The sequence below is a fragment of the Oncorhynchus keta genome, chromosome 5 (genome assembly GCF_023373465.1).
Source record: "Oncorhynchus keta strain PuntledgeMale-10-30-2019 chromosome 5, Oket_V2, whole genome shotgun sequence".
NCBI lineage: Eukaryota > Metazoa > Chordata > Actinopteri > Salmoniformes > Salmonidae > Oncorhynchus > Oncorhynchus keta.
In genome coordinates, this window is record NC_068425.1 from 5,011,902 (window position 1) to 5,031,159 (window position 19,258).

At 40.4% G+C, this 19,258-nt stretch overlaps 1 protein-coding gene across 1 annotated transcript; it reads right to left on the reverse strand.

Moving 5' to 3' along the window:
• Positions 1 to 7,357: 7,357 nt before the first annotated feature.
• On the reverse strand, positions 7,358 to 19,258 carry LOC118384362 (membrane-spanning 4-domains subfamily A member 4A-like). The gene is made up of 7 exons (XM_052518560.1): positions 18,942 to 19,258; positions 18,726 to 18,842; positions 18,262 to 18,318; positions 17,784 to 17,966; positions 17,345 to 17,467; positions 12,975 to 13,064; positions 7,358 to 7,844 (listed from the first exon to the last, which is right to left on the reverse strand). Exons 1-7 carry the CDS (start codon positions 19,188 to 19,190, stop codon positions 7,749 to 7,751), a joined length of 915 nt encoding a protein of 304 aa, XP_052374520.1. The 5' UTR covers positions 19,191 to 19,258; the 3' UTR covers positions 7,358 to 7,748.

Consider the following 19,258-nt stretch of genomic DNA (forward strand, 5'->3'; position numbering starts at 1 on the left):
ATGATTCTCAATCAGAGACAACTAATGACACCTGCCTCTGATTGAGAACCATACTAGGCCGAAAACATACAAATCCCCAAATCATAGAAAAACAAACATAGACTGCCCACCCAACTCACGCCCTGACCATACTAAATAAATACAAAACAAAGGAAATAAAGGTCAGAATGTGACAGTGTGATTAGTTAGGTATTTAGTAAATAAATAATAAAACCCGATTTTGTATTGCTGATTCAACTTGTGAGCCAGGGTTCGTGCAGATAACCAAGAATTGACTACTTTCAGATTAGTCTGAATTAAGATGACGATTAATATTGACTGCTATTGATGTCAAATATTACTAGGTCTTTAAGAGTTTATTCGGAAGATAACAGCTCTCAATATTCTTTCGTGGTGCCCCGTGTAATGGTCGTTGGTGGAAGAAGGTGATGACCAATGCGCAGCGTGGTAAGTGTTCATATTCTTTAATAGCACTCAGAACACTAAAATACAAAACCAACAAGAGAACGAAATGAAACCGAAACAGTTCTGTCTGGTACAGATACGAAAGAGAAAATAATCACCCAAACTCAAGGTTGAAAAACAGGCTGCCTAAGTATGGTTCTCAATCAGGGACAACGATTGACAGCCTCCTCTGATTGAGAACCATACCAGGCCAAACACAAAAATACCAAATCATAGAAAAAAAGAACATAGACTGCCCACCCAACTCACGCCCTGACCATACTAAAACAAAGATATCACAAAGTAACTAAGGTCAGAACGTGACACCCCGACTCTCTAGTTAATTTCATTTACATGATTAGCTCAATCAGGTAATATTAATTACGGATAAATTATTTTATAGAATAGCATGTCATATCACTTGATCCGGCATAGCCAAAGACACGACAGCAGTAACATCTAACAAGTAATCTAACAATTCACCCTACAAACAGCTAATACACACACATTTAAAGGGGTGAATGAGAATATTTACATATATATATCTGGATGAGCGATGGCAAGGCAAGGTGAAATAGATGGTATAAAATACAGTATATACATGTGATATGAGTAAGGTAAGATATGTAAGCATTATTTAGTAAGTGGCATTATTTAAAGTGGCAATGTTTAAAGTTTTCACTATATATTTTACCTCTTGATGATGTCATTCGAAAACATAATGTTAACTTTCACTGCTAAGCGGATGACACACGGCTGTACATTTCAATGAAACATGGTGAAGCCCCAAAATTGCCCTCGCTGGAAGCCTGTGTTTCAGACATAAGGAAGTGGATGACTGCAAACTTTCTACTTTTAAACTCGGATATAACAGAGATGCTTGTTCTAGGTTTCAAGAAACAAAGAGATCTTCTGTTGAATCTGACAATTAATCTTGATGGTTTTACAGTCGAATCAAATAAAACTGTGAAGGACCTCGGCATTACTCTGGACCCTGATCTCTCTGTTGATGAACATATCAAGACTGTTTCAATGACAGCTTTTTTCCGTTTATGTAACATTGCAAAAATCAGACATTTTCTGTCCAAAAATGATGCAGAAAAATGTATCCATGTTTTTGTTACTTCTAGTTTAGACTACTGGAATGCTCTACATTCCGGCTACCCGGATAAAGCACTAAATAAACTTCAGTTTATTACTCCAGTGCTAGCCTCCTTGCACTGGCTTCCTGTTGAAGGCCAGGGCTGATTTCAAGGTTTTACTGCTAATCTACAAAGCATTACATGGGCTTGCTCCTACCTATCTTTCTGATTTGGTCCTGTCGTACATACCTACACGTACGCTACAGTCACAAGATGCAGGCCTCCTTAATTGTCCCTAGAATTTCTAAGCAAACAGCTGGAGGCAGGGCTTTCTCCTCTAGAGCTCCATTTTTATGGAATGGTCTGCCTACCCATCTGAGAGACGCAGACTCGGTCTCATTCATTAAGTCTTTACTGAAGACTCATCTCTTCAGTAGGTCCTATTAGCTGCCTTTTTCCTTTTCGTTTGTTTTTGTCTAATTGTTTTCACCTGTTCCTTGTTGGGGTTTTGGGATGGGTGTTATTTAAGGTTGTTTTGCCCGCTGGTGTTTGTGCGGGTTTGTTGTGTTTGTTATGTTTGTGGTGTATCGTCGGTTTTGGGTTTTCGCTGTCCGGGTTTGTGTAACTATGTTTAGGGTTTGTTTTGCACCTGTGTTTTAGGGCATTCACCCATGTTTGGACCTGTTACTTTGTTAAGGACATTAAAGTGTTTTTTTCCCGTTTACTTTGCTCTCTGCCTTTGACTCCTCACCCATCACTCACCCACCGTTACACATGTGAAGAGAAATTATGAAGAGAGATTATAGATTATACATTAAACAACAAGTCGGAAATCGCAAATTCAACAATGAGTGGTTTGGAAGGAATCAGTGGCTAATTGCAAGCGTTGCGAAGCAATCACTAGCCTGCTATTCAGTGGAGTGGGTGTGTGGTCCAAGTCTGGTATTAAGGGTCTCTTTTCCAAGTTGAAAATGATAAACACATCGGAACTGGGAGACCTGACTTCAGTGAGTTCAAAACAACTGGGAACTCTGAAAAAAATTACCACCGACTGGGAAAATACGTTTTGAATGGTCATCCAACTCGCAATTTCCAATATTTTCGCTTATAATGTGAAGAAAAAGCCTAATAGTTTATCAACGTTAAGCTAAACCTTCTGATATGTTGCGTCAGCCTCATTGCATAATTATTATTTTTTTATGCTAGTGGTGGTATTAATTTGGGATCTATCGCATCCCAAACTATGTTTGGAATATTTATTTCCCGCACAGAATAGGTCAACTTTTGTACTTTGGGGGATAGTAGATTGACATAGGCTAGTGATTTTGCTGTTCGTTAGGCCTACTCATCTTGTTGGCTGACGAAAAGTAAATGTGCACAGTTCTTCCAATATCTTCAATATGCGCCTCGGAATTGGATAAGAACGGGTGAAGTTGCGTCCCGGATGTGTCTGTCTTCACTTGTAGCCTGTGAGAAATACCCACGGAGAGCCATGTGAGTGTGAGGTTCTTCGGAGCACGCAGCATGCAGCCTGGAGAAGGGAATTATAGTTATTATATTCAGCCCGAGGGCACAACGGCCAAAGGCCGCAAAAGGCATGGACCTTTTTAGGGGGCAGTACGGCCACACAAAGGGGATGCCGTTGTGAAATTTTAGGCATTATCAAGTGCTTGACAAATTGTGAATTAGAGACTAATGAAGTGTATACAGCCTGTACAAAAAACAATGCAGAGCTCATGCCTTTCATGCGTATTTTTTCAAATCATCATGAGAGTTGCATCATGCAGCCTTAGAATGTATTAAAAATCTATAGCCCAGTGTTTGTATCACAACTAAAGTTACATAAATAACTCTAAATTAAGCATATAGGAGTACCTTTCTCTTTGTTAACCACTCAACACAGAATAGCCACATGTGCACATGTGCGCACACCCTCAAATCATTTGAAGAAAATATTATTTATATTTTTCTCAGCTTTGTTCAATTGTATTCTAAATACTATACAATAATATCAAATAATGCTGCGCAATTCTAAGAAAATCTTGTCTGCTAATATGCAAATGTATTTATTGTGATGGTGTAGGCTATATTACATGTATTTTTTAGACTTTTTAAAATGTAGATATTCCAAAGGTCTGCATCAGTGACTTGTAGGCTGGAAGCCAGGAGATGCTAAATGTGTTTATGTTAATTATGGTCAATTACCATGAGACATGCAGTTATTTGCTTGACAATCACCGGTTGACAAAATTTCATGACTGCCACAGCCCTACACCCAGGTACATCTCTGCAGTGGTCACCTACACTCATTAAAACCCACTACCGTATTCCACTACTTTGACCCTTCCTGCGTCTACCCTTGCCAATGGCCTGAGAGGACGGGACACCACCCCTCAACAAACCCTGTAACTCTTCTGAAGTCAAATCTCATATACCCAAATACTTCTCTGCAAGTTGCCACCACAACATCTATTTTCTGTGATTTACTTTCCATTTCTGTGGTACAGTTGATAACCATTGCTATGAACGCTAAGAAGACAACCTTGCTGAAGCATAACTCACTCATTACCCTATCCCTTTGTACTGGCACAAATCTACTACTCACTGGGATCCTCTCAGGATCTCAGCCTTGACCCATTCTCCTCCACTTTCTTCACTGCCTCACAATAGGACACCCTCTGCACTACCCTGGCTCTGGTCACTTCAATCTGCCTCTCACACCGGACACTTACAATACCCAGTAACATGAGCACCCCTAAAACTGACACACACAACTTTATCCACCGAAACTAGACAATCCTCTGTTGCATGCCCTCCAGGGCACTTCCCACATCTTGGAATCTCCCGCTTACACACTCCTGCAACATGACCAGAAATCTGACTCAAAACGACTGACAATGACTCCTATTTTTCACCACGCTCCCCACCTGGTCTGCGTCGCACCAGACAGGAGGCATCACAAACACGAGGAATTTTCCATTTCAATTGTTCCACCTCCACACTTAACGCTACCCCAGAAATGACTGCTTTCAGCGGTGCCTTATTCCTAAGAGCAAAACAAGAAACAGATCTTGACCCAAATTGAGTGACACAAAGCACCTTCTCCCTCTGACCAGAAGTAACACAAACAAAAATCACAAGTCCACTACAGGTTACCTTCACTGATTCAACTACATCCAACTCCTTTCTCACCCATCTTGAAACCACAAATGGATCCACCAAAAGGCAAGCATCCGAAAAGTGAGGCTGACTGACAACCCTTTGAAATTTCAAGCAACTTGCATTCAGTGAGCAGCGTTGCAGTAAAATCCTCTCAAGTAAATTTGGTGATGCACAAATCAACTAAAACACCATTAAAATGGCATCAAATATATATATTCGTCTCTTGTGATGCGCTGACAAACTTTGGAACTGGTAGGTACATCTCATGGCTTCATGCCCTCTTCTCCATGTACCTGTCAGGTGAAGGTACAGGTACAAGGGTTGATTTTATTACAACAAACTTTAATGGATTAAAAATGTAAAGAGGTCAAGTAAAAACAAAAATAACAGAGGAGGAATTGGGTAGAGCATACAAACCCGGTTCAGGGTAAGGGTTTAGGTTTAGGGCAGGGTTTCCCAAATTCGGTCCTCAGGACCCAAAATAATCAACTAATCATGAAGCTTTGATAATTTGAATCAGCTGTGTATTGTTAGGGCAAAAAACAAAACATGCAGGCCTTTGGTTCCCGAGGACCGAGTTTGGGAAACGCTGGTTTAAGGGGAATGGTTGGGAATAGGATACGAACCCAGTTTAGGGTAAGGGGACTTTTGGGTTAGGGGAAATAACTTTATTAAAAATAAAAGTAGAGGATGGAAACTTGTTCTTTAGAATACTATAGGGGGGGTGACAATTTGTGATTTTTGAGTGGTAGAATGAATGGTTGGATGTCATAAGGTGAATGCACCAATTTGTAAGTCGCTCTGGATAAGAGCATCTGCTAAATGACTTAAATGTAAATGTAATGTAAATGTTATTGTTGTTTGTGTTTCCATTGTTCAACAGGTGTGGCAGAGAGGATTACGCACAGGTCCTCTCCAGAGCAGCAACATACCGTTTACACATTAGTTTGGATCTCAGATAAGTTTTCAGGTAAGTCATTACATAAGAATACATGTTAAACTTCTTATGGCTGGGGACAGTATTGAGTAGCGCCCGGCACTTTCACTGGCTGTTGTCATATCGATCCCGTTAAGGGATCTCAGCCCAAAGAAGTTAAAAGGCCAATCTGGGTAAGTATGCATGTAATAAAAGTCCCTTCCAGTTAAGCATACATATTTTAAAAGAGGTATTATATGACAAAGTAAAGAACAAGTAAAACATTCCCAAAAGCTGTTATTGGGGATGCTTTGCTGCCTCAGGACCTGGAAAACTTGCCTCAATAAAAGGAACCATGAATTATGCTCCGTATCAGAGAATTCTACATGTGAGCTGAAGCTGAAGCACAGCTGGGTCATGCAGCAAGACAACGATACAAAACTCACAATCAAGTCTACATGAAAATGGTTAAAAAGCAACAAATTTGACGTTTTTGAATGGGCTAGTCAAAGTCCAGACCTAATCCCAATTGAAATGTTGTGGCAGGACTTTAAACGAACAGTTCATCCTTTAAAACCCACAAATATGCAACCTTTAAAGCCCCCATGAAATGCAACTTTTCAGGGAAGTTAGGAACGAATTTAGACAGGCAGTTAGGAAAGCTAAGGCTAGCTTTTTCAAACAGAAATTTGTATCCTGCAGCACAAACTCAAAAAAGTTCTGGGACACTGTAAAGTCCATTGAGAATAAGAGCACCTCCTCCCAGCTGCCCACTGCACTGAAGCTAGGGAACACTGTCACCACCGATATACGACTGGCCATGCATTCCACCTGGCCACCCCTGCCCTGGTCAATAGCCCTGCACCCCCCACAGCAACATGCCCAAGCCTCCGCCATTTCTCCTTCACCCAAATCCAGATAGCTTATGTTCTGAAAGAGCTGCAAAATCTAGACCCCTACAAATCTTCAGGGCTAGACAATCTGGACCCTCTCTTTCTAAAATTAGCCGAAATTAGCCGAAATTGTGGCAACCCCTATTACTAGCCCGTTCAACCTTTCTTTCGTATCGTATGAGATCCCAAAGATTGGAAAGCTGCCGCGGTCATCCCCCTCTTCAAAGGGGGAGACACACTAGACCCAAACTGCTGTAGACCTATATATATCCTACCATGCCTTTCTAAGGTCTTCAAAAGCCAAGTTAACAAACAGATCCCCGGCCATTTAGAATCCCACCGTACCTTCTCCGCTATGCAATCTGGTTTCCGAGCTGGTCGTGGGTGCACCTCAGCCACGCTCAAAGGTTCTAAACAATATCATAACCGCCATCGATAAGAGACAATATTGTATTTAAAAAATATATTTTTTCAGATTCTCTTTATCGAATAGTTGACCTAGGTTGAAGATCTGATAACATTCGGTATAACAAAATGCAAAATTAGAGAAAATCAGAAAGGGGGAAAAAACTTTTTCACAGCACTGTAGAAGCAACTGTCATTTTTCATACTTTGGTCATCATACTTTGGTTTCTTAAAAGATCATAAAATTTCATGAAACACATGGTTTTGACTGTTCATGAACTTTAATGTTGCAGACACTCCCTCCTTATCAGGATGTTTTCAGACCCTTCAACCAATTCTCCAAAAATATACATTTTTTTAGGTCTAGCATTACGTTAAAGATCAATATTTACCGAAATATGAATGTCATTAATTACATTGTATATAAGATAAAAGTGACTTCAAACTAACAAACATAATTTTGTCAGTTTTATTGTTTCAAGACATTAAGTTAAATATGCATTTGTGTGTTATTAAAAATGATGCATCATCATATTCTGTCATATAGCAGTGGTTGAATTTAGTTGATAAATCAGCTATACCTTTATATAAGAAATTATGATTAAATTATATCAATTAAAGAAAGATAGAAATTACAAAAACATGAGGTTATAAAATCAATCATATAGTAACCTGAAAATTATACTGAAACATTGCATTACAATACACTATCAATATTTAACCGTCAAATTATTCAGATCAGTAATGTGCTGCTAACCATTGCCTGGCTTGTATCAGAAACATAGGTCTACATAAGAACATGATTTCAACAAGAAAAAGAACAATGTATTCACGGAGGCCCGATTTTCAAGGGATGACAGCAGTGTATTGAGGAGGCAGGGGATTCTGTTGAAACCCTGTACCCATACCGTCTCCCACAGGACCCTTTGGGTAGTTCCCAGTCTGTAATGAAAACAACACAGGACATATATGACCTTAATATAGTTAGGTCCCAAATGGCACGCTATTCCCAATATATAGTGCTTTATTTAAAAAAAAAAAAAAATTAAAAATTGTTTGATTACTTACTGGGTTGAGCCTGTAGAGTGTCAATATTGCATGATCATCACATCCTTGCAATGATATTATATCGCTAATGTTTATTTTGAAGTTAGTTTCAGTTCATTTTCAGACCTTTATTGTTAGTTTTTATTTAGTTTAAGTTGTGTAAAAATATTTACATTTCATTTTCATAATATTTATTTTTAGTGTTATGGACAGAATCAAATCTAATTTGATTTGATACATGCTTCGTAAACAACAGGTGTAGACTAACAGTGAAATGCTTATTTACGGGGTCTTCCCAACAATGCAGAGAGAAAAATAAATATGATTATTTTAAATAATAAAACGATGAATGAGTAATGATGACAGGGCTATATACACGGGGTACCAGTACCCTGCACAGTCGATGTTCAGCGGTATGAGGTAATTGAGGCACATATGTGCATATAGGTAGGGGTAAAGTAACTAGGCAACACAATAGATAATAAGCAGTAGCAGCAGCGTATGTAATGAGTCAAAAGAGTTTGTGAAAAAGGGGGTCAATGCCGATAGTTTGGGTAGCTATTTGGTTAACTATTTAGCAGTCTTATGGCTTGGGGTTGAAGCCGTTCAGGGTCCTGTTGGCTCCAGACATGGTGCATCTGTACGGCTTGCCATGTGGTAACAGAGAGAACAGTTTATGACCTGGGTGGCTGCAGTCTGATTATGTTTAAGGCCTTCTTCTACCACCGCCTGGTACAGAGGTCCTGCCAGGTCACTGCTATTCTCCTTATAGGCCGTTTCATCGTTGTCAGTTATCAGGCCTACCACCGTTGTGTCATCAGCAAACGTGATAATGGTGTTGGAGTTGTGTGTGGCCACTCAGTTGTGGGTGAACAGGGAGTACAGGAGGGGACTAAGCACACACCCCTGAGGGGCCCCCGTGTTTAGAGTAAGCATGGTGGATGTGTTGTTCACTACCCTCACCACCTGGGGCGGCCCGTCTGGAAGTCCAGGATCCAGTTGCAGAGGGAGGTGTTCAGTCCCAGGGACCTGAGATTGGAGTTCACTATGGTGTTGAATAGAGATTGCGGTATCTGTTGGGACGGTATACAAATTGGAGTGGGTCCAGGGTGTCTGGGATGATGGTGTTGATTTGAGACATGGCCCGCTTTTCAAAGCCTTTCATGGCTACAGATATTAGTGCTAAGGGGCAATAGTCATTTAGACAGGTTAGCTTGGCGTTCTTGGGCACATGGACTATGGTGGTCTGCATCAAGGTATGTAGGTATTACTGACCGAGTCAGGGAGAGGTTGAAAATGTATTTGAAGACATTTGCCAGTTGGTCAGCACATGCTCTGAGTATGCACCCTGGTAATTCGTCTGTGAATCCGTCTTTGAATGTTAACCTGTTTAAAAAGGCCTTACACAGTAGTCTGGAATAGCCGGTGCTCTCATGCATGGCTCAGTGTTTCTTGCCTTGAAGCGAGCATAGAAGGCATTTAGCTAATCTGGTAGGCTTGCGTCACTGGGCAGCTTGCGGCTGGGTTTCCTTTTGTAGCCCATGATAGTTTGCAAGCCCTGCAGAGCGTAGTAAGATTCAATCTCTGTCCTGTATTGATGGTTTGCCTGTTTGATGACTTGAGGAGGTGGTAGCGGGATTTCTTAAAAGCGCCCGGATTAGTTTCCCGCTCCTTGAAAGTGGTAGCTCTAGCCTTTAGCTCAGTATGGATGCTGCCTGTAATCCATGGCTTCTGGTTGGTATATGTACGTACAGTCACTGTGGGGACAACATTGTCAATGCACTTATTAATGAAGATAAACTTATCAATGTTATCGATGAATTCCGGAACATATTCCAGTCTGTGCTAGCAAAATAGTCTTGTAGCTTAGCATCCGCTTCATCAAACCACTTTCATATTAAGCTTGTCACTGGTACTTCCTGTTTGAGTTTTAGCTTGTAAGCAGGAATCAGAAAGATAGAGTTATGGTCAGTCCCGGGGCCTGGTCTGGAGTAAGCAGAATGTCCAGAGCTGCCGACTTGTTGAAGAAGAAATTGCCATCCAATTCGAGGTTATTGATCTTTGTACTGATGTCCAGAAGCTGTTTTTAGTCATAGGAAATGATGACGGAGACATTATGTACAGCAAAAGTTACCTTCAATGTAAAAAAATAAATCACACAAAATAGCAGAATTGATCAGTAGCCCGTAAAATGTCTGCTATCCACTGCAGTGCCCTCTGCTAGCCAGTTAGCATGACGTGGGAGGATAGGAGCCATTTGGGTTGTAAAATTTTGGGGTGCTTTTTGGGATGTCACTTCTTGCAAACGGGGGGAAGTAGGGGCACTGTGTTGCAGTGTTAGACTACAGACACCTTGCATCGAATCCAGCTGTATCACAACTGGCCGTGATTGGTAGTCCCATAGGGCGGCGCACAATTGGCCCAGCATCGTCTGGGTTTGGCCGGTGTAGACCATCATTGTAAATAAGAATTTGTTCTTAAACTGACTTGCCTAGTTAAATAAAGGTAAATGAATAAAATAATTATGTACATTGGAGTCATTCCATGTCCCTTTTGAATAGCTGAGGTGATTTTCTCAAGTGTAAAATGCTCTATCTACAAACAATTGATTCTCGATTGTGATGCGGTTTTGAATACCGTGAACACTCAGCTTAATTATCAACCAAAAACAATGTAGAAATACAAAAGATACACTTAATGTTTTCTGTTTTACAGCACATTTCCACTGAGGTTTTTTTGTGTAACACAAACTGTAAACCCCAATGTGCTCTTATTACAATTTTTTTTAAAGAAACCTGTTGCACTTAATATGCTAGAGTACAGTTACTTGTTGATTTTGTTGTCTGTAGTGGATCCAGATTTGAGTTATATCAACTTGAAAATTCTGAGTAGCCCCCCCACTAAAGCCTTACCAGTGTGCCCTTTCAATTGAATTGTAGAGTGACCACCCACAACTGTATTTGTCAGTGACAAAGACGTGGTTGTTAAATTTAACATTTTCACTCCTGTGGCCTTCACCAAGTGAGTTGCTAGGCAAATGTTATCATTATATTTAAACCATGAAAATACATAAGGCCTTATTTTGAGGCCTAGCTTTACCCTATTTCAAATGCATGGTTTACAGGCTACATCAGGCCACTAAGTAATGTTGCAAATTTCCAGTAACATTCCAAAAATTCCCAGATTCCAACCCAGATTTCTGGAAAACCTGGGAAATTTACCAGATTTTTGCCACCCTACCTCCTAATCAGATTATGATGGCTTGCAATGTGATGTTACAGAGTTACAATATCCAACAGTTTAAAGTTTTAATCACCTGCAACCTGAATAAATAACTGCTGACAGGTTTAGGAGACAACCTAAGCCATTTAAAAAACTGGAACAACCATTTCAGTAATGGGAGCAAAAAAAACTAAATGATTGGATTAGATTAGAAAATGTATTATGTTATTTATTTTTGTGTAGCACAAGATGAATCAATCAATCAGTCAATGTACATGCAAAAACACAGATATTTTTTTTAAAAAGTCCTCCCCCACCAATCTACATGCAGTAGAGCATGCTGGGAAAATAAAACATAACTTTAAAAAATATATAGTTGTGTGACTTCTCATTTAGTCAGTACCACATAAATATTTTTATTTTTGTATTTTTTTATTTACCAGGTAAATTGACTGAGAACACGTTCTCATTTGCAGCAACGACCTGGGGAATAGTTACAGGGGAGAGGCGGGGGATTAATGAGCCAATTGTAAACTGGGGATTATTAGGTGACCGTGATGGTTTGAGGGCCAGATTGGAAATTTAGCCAGGACACCGGGGTTAACACCCCTACTCTTACGATAAGTGCCATGGGATCTTTAATGACCTCAGAGTCAGGACACCCATTTAACGTCCCATCCGAAAGACGGCACCCTACACAGGGCAGTGTCCTGGGGCATTGGGATAATAATGTAAGGACCGACGCTGGAGTCGAGAAGCAGGTACAGGGTGTCAAACATTTAATGAGGAACAGACAAGGAACAAGACAGGAACAGCATCAGCACACAGGTAACAAAACGACATACGAGCATTAATGTGAAAACAGGAAACAGAGCTGGGGGACAGACAGATATAGGGAAGGAAAAAACACAGGTGAAAGGTTTCTTTGTTTCCTTACGAGTTTCCATTAGCTCAGAACGTGCAATGCAAAACACCTCCGTGGGAATCTGTGTTAAAACGGCGCAGAGTAAGTGTGTCTTTTGAATTTGTAAAATCATTTTGGGGTGATATGAAAGTAGAATTTTCCAAAACCGTATTTGCACGCATTGATTATTAAGAGTTAGACAGAGAATCGGGAAAGTTTAACACGTTGGCCCTGCTGTGGTCAATTGTTCAACTGAGATCCCTATGGCTCTATGGGCTTGGGTTCTCAAGAGCTAAGGTTAAGTTTGGTTACAATTATAAAGTCACAAATGGCAAAAATCACCAGGGGCAAATCGCTCAGTTGAAAATGGTTGTGTTTTAGTAACTTTGATGGAAAGTGTTCTATCTAATGATGAATATAAACCCTGGATTGTAATTAGCCATTGAGAGCTTTGAAGTTTAGCTCACACAATATAATGTGAAAGTATGCATTAAGGTGTCTGTAATAGAATAAACATGTCAAAAATGAATGTAGACATTAATAAATGCCAAGATGCACAGCCATGGCTTGGCCGTGTCTTCAATAAAGCAACCGCTGTCAGTCATACATGGTTTATACACATTGGTTCTATCACGTGCAACTACCTTAACGATTTTAATTGGACGATGCTTAAACTTCAACTCAAACGTTTTCTAATGTTCGCAAGTACGGACCCACAGAATTTCATACAGTGACCAATGTTTTGGTGATTACACAATTTGAAATTAAAGTTTTCGCAGTGGAAAGGTAAAAAATTACCCCAGAAACTCAGTTACTACAACACTGGTGAGATCTTTTTAATTCAAATTTTAGATAACGATATGGTGACCCTGCAGTTCAACCTCCAAAAGATGTCATACCTCGTAGTTGATCTGAGGAGGGTAAGGTGCGTTGCCTGGAGTCACGCTGCCATGAGGTACCGGTATTTGATTCCCAATGATGAACACTTGCTAAAAGACAGACATGTCAATTTTAAGTCCATTTCTAGTAATTCATTATTGAATATACAGGTGTCATGACTGCTCAGTGCTCTTACAGTTGCCAGAACATACACTATATATATACACAAGTATGTGGACACCCCTTCAAATGAGTGGATTCGGCTATTTCAGCCATACCCCTTGCTGTCAGGTGTATAAAATCGAGCACCCAGCCATGCAATCTCTATAGACAAACATTGGCAGTAAAATGGCCTTACTGAAGAGCTCAGTGACTTTCAACGTGGCACCCTCATAGGATGCCATCTTTTCAACAAGTCGGTTCATCAAATTTTTGCCTTGCTAGAGCTTCGCCAATCAACTGTAAGTGCTGCTATTGTGAAGAAGAAACGTCTATGAGCAACAACGGCTCAGCCACGAAGTGGTAGGCCATACTAGCCAAGTGCTGTCTTCGGTTGCAACACTAACCACGAGTTCCAAACTGGCTCTGGAAGAAATGTCAGCACAAGAACTGTTCGTCGCGAGCTTCATGAAATGGTTTCTATGGCTGAGCAGCCTCACACAAGCCTAAGATCACCATGCACAATGCTAAGGGTCGGTACCTTCCCGAATGCATTGTGCCCACTGTAAAGTTTGGTGGATGAGGAATAATGGTCTGGGGCTGTTTTTCATGGTTTGGGGCAGGCTAGGCCCCTTACTTCCAGTGAAGGGAAATCTTAACACTACAGCATACAATGACATTCTAGACGATTCTTTGCTTCCGACTTTGTGGGAACAGTTTGGGCAAGGCCTTTTCTGTTTCAGCAAGACAAGCCCCCGTGCACATAGCGAAGTCCATACAGAAATGGTTTGTCGAGATCGGTGTGGAAGAACTTGACTGGCCTGTACAGAGCCCTGACCTCAACTTCATCGAAGACCTTTGGGATGAATTATGACCACTGAGCTATAATGTATGCTCAAAACAATGGAGAAATTCTATTATTTTATACTAATACAATTGCAAAGTGAAAGAGATGATTTTTCTTTCAAAAAGATAGTGGTAAAAATGATTGACACCACTGTTTCCAATACCTGTCAATATCTCACCTTGTGAGGATAACGACACTGAGCCTCTTTCTAAAATGTCCTGGTGCTGGTGTCATGACAATTTGCTTCGGAAAATCTAAGATTTCTAAGGAGCCAATGTCATCAGGTGGGTGTTTGGTAGCAAATAGACATAGCTCTTTACGCGCCTCACACTTAGCAATAGTGGTTTCCTTGAATAAATGAATTTTGACTGTAGTAATCCTTTGTATCTTGTTTGGCATTCATTGCATTTTCTTGTATTAGTTTTTGTGGATTTTATTGAGGGAGAAACTGTAAGCTCTCTCACCATCCACACACACCATTAGTTCAAACACCTTTGTCTCCAAAGATCACCTGATGTGTGTTTACCACCACCATTTGTCTGCCCCTAGTGGTCGGGAGTGTAATTGCCCGAATAACACCATAAGCTTCTTCCAAATTGTCTCCAACACACCGACCCCTAATGGTGAACAGCAATTACCCAATAAAGTGAAATGTGACTGAATCCTCTTTCACTTCTTCTGTGGTTCAGAGTTCTTCCCAGGTTCCTCTGTACCCGCTTGGAGAAGCCAGATCTTGGTAACAGGTCTGTCCAGTTCTCCTGTTCTGTTTTCTGTCTCACAGACCTGACCTGACCCTTCTTGTCACGTTAGGTTTCCAACAACTTTCCCATCAGCCACGACCCTCTCGGTGACCAGCTTAATATACGACCCCTTATGCTTTCTATATCCGCTTACTCCAAAACTGTTGCTACAACAGCTGGGAAAACGACATACCCCAATCTCTTTCACAGCAATGGCAAGGATGGATGGCTTTGACTATTTTCTACATTGTAGAATAATCAAAACTATGAAATAACACAAATGGAATCATGTAGTAACCAAAAAAGTGTGAAACATCAATATTTGTTTTAGATTTTAGATTCTTCAAAGTAGCCACCATTTGCTTTGATGACAGCATTGCACACTATTGGCATACTCTCAACCAGCTTCACCAGGAATGCTTTTCCAACAATCTTGAAGAGGTTCCCACATATGCTGAGCACTTGTTGGCTGCTTTTCCTTCATTCTGCAGATTAACTCCTCCCAAACCATCTCAATTGGGGTGAGGTCAGGTGACTGTGGAGGTCAGGTCATCTGATGCAGCACTTCATCACTCTCCTTCTTAGTCTAATAGACCTTACGCAGCCTGGAGGTGTGTTGGATCATTGTCCTATTGAAAAACAAATGATAGTCCTACTAAGAGCAAACCAGATGGGATGGCGTATTGCTGCAGAATGCTATGGTAGCCATACTGGTTAAGTGTTCCTTGAATTCTAAATAAATCACTGACAGTGTCACCAGAATAGCACCATCACACCCCCTCCATGCTTCATGGTGGGAATCACACATGCAGAGATCATCCGTTTACCTACTCTGCGTCTCACAAAGACACAGCAGTTGGAACCAAAAATCTCATATTTGGACCAAAGGACAGACCAAAGGACAGATTTCCACCTGTCTAATGTCCGTTGCTCATATTTCTTGACCCAAGCAAGTCTCTTCTTCTTATTGGTGTCCTTTAGTAGTGGTTTCTTTGCAGCAATATGACCATGAAGACCTCATTCACGCAGTCTCCACTGAGCAGTTGATGTTGAGATGTGTCTGTTACCTGAACTCTGTGAAGCATTTATTTGGGCTGCAATTTCTGAGGCTGATAACTTTCCTGTAGCGGTCCTCATAAGAGCCAGTTTCATTATAGCGCTTGATTGTGACTGCACTTGAAGAAACTTTCACATTTCTTGACATTTTCCGCATTGACTGCCCTTCATGTCTTAACGTAATAATGGGCAGTAGTTTCTCTTTTCTTTTTTGAGCTGTTTTTGAGCTGTTCTTGCCATAATATGGACTTGGTCTTTTATCTACCTTGTCACAACACAACTGATTGGCTCAAATGCATTAAGAAGGAAATAAATTCCACAAATTAACTTTAAACAAGGCACACCTGTTAATTAAAATGCATTCCAGGTGACTACCTCATGAAGCTGGATGAGAGAATGCCACGGGCGTGCAAAGCTGTCATCAAGGCAAAGGGTGGCTACTTTGAAGATTATTAAATATAAAATATATTTAGATTTGTTTAACACTTTTTGGTTATTACATGATTCCATATGTGTTATTTAATACATTGTAGAAAATAGTAAAAAGAAAAGAAAAACCATGAAATGAGTCGGTGTCCAAACTTTTGACTGGTACTGTGCATCTTACTGTTCATGCTGGGAAACGAGAGAGTTGCTCCCATGAATCAGAAAGCCTTCCTAGGCTTGAGCTCATGGCCTCTGTGGTGGCGGGAAATTATCTTAACAACAGCAAGAACCGTGAGCTCTCCCACCATCCACACACCCGCCATATGTTCAAACACCTGTGTCTTTATAGATCACCTGGTGTGATAACCACCACCATTTGTCTTCCCCTAGTGGTCGGTAGTGTAATTGCCCAAATAATACTATTAAATAAGATACACCCAAATTGGCTCTTACACTGGGTAAAGTTCATGATGCATTTGACCTTAACAAGGGGCCCAGGACCAGTGGAAGAAAATTATCCCCATAACATCAAAGATCCACTATCATATTTTACAGTATGTATGGTGTTATTTTCTGTTGCGTTCTCATTTCGATGCCAAACTCACCACTGGTGTGTGTGGGTTCAATGAGCTATTTTCATGTCATCCATCAAATGTAAACGCCTGGAGTTTAACTAAACAGCATTGGCACTTGGATTGAACACTGTGATTTGGTCAGATGACATGAACATAGAGCTCTTTCGCCACACACACCAGTGGTGGGTCTGGTGTTGAAATAAGAATACATTAAGCAGGAAACAACCGCATAAAATAAGTGCAGACGAAGGATATCAATGATCTGGATGGATTCTGTACGGATGAATGGTCTAAGATCCCTGCCAAAGGGGTCTCCAAATCATAAAACATTTTAGAAAAAGTCAGTGCTGTTATCCTTGCACAGTGAGGTATTGAAAACAGCTGTGTCATTAATTTTGACCCATACCTGTTTGAAAAATAAATATTACTTGTTAAGCAAAAACTTTCTCTGAGCAATTGTATTAGTACACATTTTTGTGCGCATACGATGTATTTTAAACAGTCATTTTTGCTCATTTTTATCAAGGGTGTCAATCATTTCGGACCACACTGTATACGGAACTAGAAATCTATGTCCAAAGACTCACCTCAGGGGTGGAACGGCAACACAGGCAGACAGCTCTGCAGGCGAATGACGAGACACAGATGGACACTATGAACTCCAGCATGGAGAAAACAGCCAAAACACCTGATATTCCCTGGGACCTGATCTATAGACAGAGAGGAACAGGAAACAGCAGTGAACTAGACTACACCGCCATTTTGGAGCAATTATGTACAATTAAACTCTGACTCCCATTTCAGTGTGGGCTAACAAGAAGTATAATTGAACTCAATAGCATCTAATTCACTATTTCTTGCATGTTTGAGATGTCACATATATGCTACAAATGGGGTATAATTTAAACTAATAAAAAACATTAAACAGTACGTACAATAGTCTAGTAATACAATTATAGATGATACATTCCCCTTTACCGTTTTACAAATATCTCCTGACCAAAGGAATAAGCATTTGGTATATACCCAATACTGTTGACAGACATAGGATCGAGGGTAGTTGATATAGGATGGAGTGTTGTATGAAGGATAGCCTGGATAGTCACAGTAGTAGCGGAACAAGATCCCAGCACTGTCTAAAGAATGCAGAATGGTGCCAGTAACAGCAGTAACCGTGGCGACAACATTCATTCCAAGGGAGCCTTTTACCTAAGGGACAGAGCAGAAAGAGGACATAGGAATGAATGATTGGTTGTGAAGAATGAAATGCAATATGAAATACAGTGTGTTGACAATCATTATTGCAAGTCTTTATTAAAGGGGCAGTTCGCAGTTGCTGAATCGCCAGTGCCCACCCCACTGCTTGTGTTGTGGGAGGAAAAATAACAGGTTGAATGAAAACATGAGGGCCGATATGTGAAGTAGATTCTATGTTTTGAAAAAGAGTGGAACTTTATAAATCAAAAGCCTAAACTTTATTGAGGCAAAAATAGTTGATACTGACCAGACATTTGTTCAGTTTGTTGTCAGCAGCAACAGTTAGAGAGCCTGCAACTACATACTGAGATGGAACAAGGAAGATATTATACAAGCCCACGTACCAAATGGCACACTATTCTCTACATAGTACACTACAAAATGACTGTACTATATAGGGAGTAGGGTGGGACCAAAATTCAAATTCAAGTTTAATTCCTCCCACATAGAAGTCAACAGAAACTGAAATACATGAGTGTATAAACGGCACAGGCCTACTAGCCATGTACATATACATTGATAAAAGTAATTTGTTAAGTCATTCATTATACATTAAAGATTTAATTAAAAAAACTTTAAAAAATGCACATACTATAATGTTTTTAATGCATTTCTTTTCAAAATATGACATGATTCAATTATTAGTTTTGTTTGCATCACGACAGACAGAAAATGGAAAAATAATATTATTAGACAGAGCAGCTCACTCACAATGATAGATCCCCAGACAAATATTCCACTAAGTACTCCAATATTGTCTACTTGTGGTCCTGCATTCATCACGATTCCTGTCAACAGCATTATCAAACCAATCATGATCTGTATGGTCTGTGAGAGAAAAACAAAGCAGGATTTTTTTCTCTTCTTCCAATACATTCAACCAAAATGAAAAATCATTTTCAAATGATATAAAACATAAATTCTTACTCCCAGCGCTTTTGGATGCCCTGCCCGGAAACTTCCCAACACTGAGGAGACCGTCTGTTCCAAACAGTGAGGAGCAGATGCGACCACTGCAACCCCCATCCCGTTCTCATAGGGGTAGACATGGTTGATGACCACCGCCCCGTTAGTGGTGGTTGTTTGAGAGCTGGACATCTTCACAGAGGACAGAAGGATGTTTGTAGTACAGTAAGAGGTGATATGGCTGGTCAGCTGTGTATTGTTGAGCCTCATGCAAAGTTTGTACTCTACCTGGGACTTGCAACATAGGTGTGTGCATCAGCCAATTATTAGACTTCAAA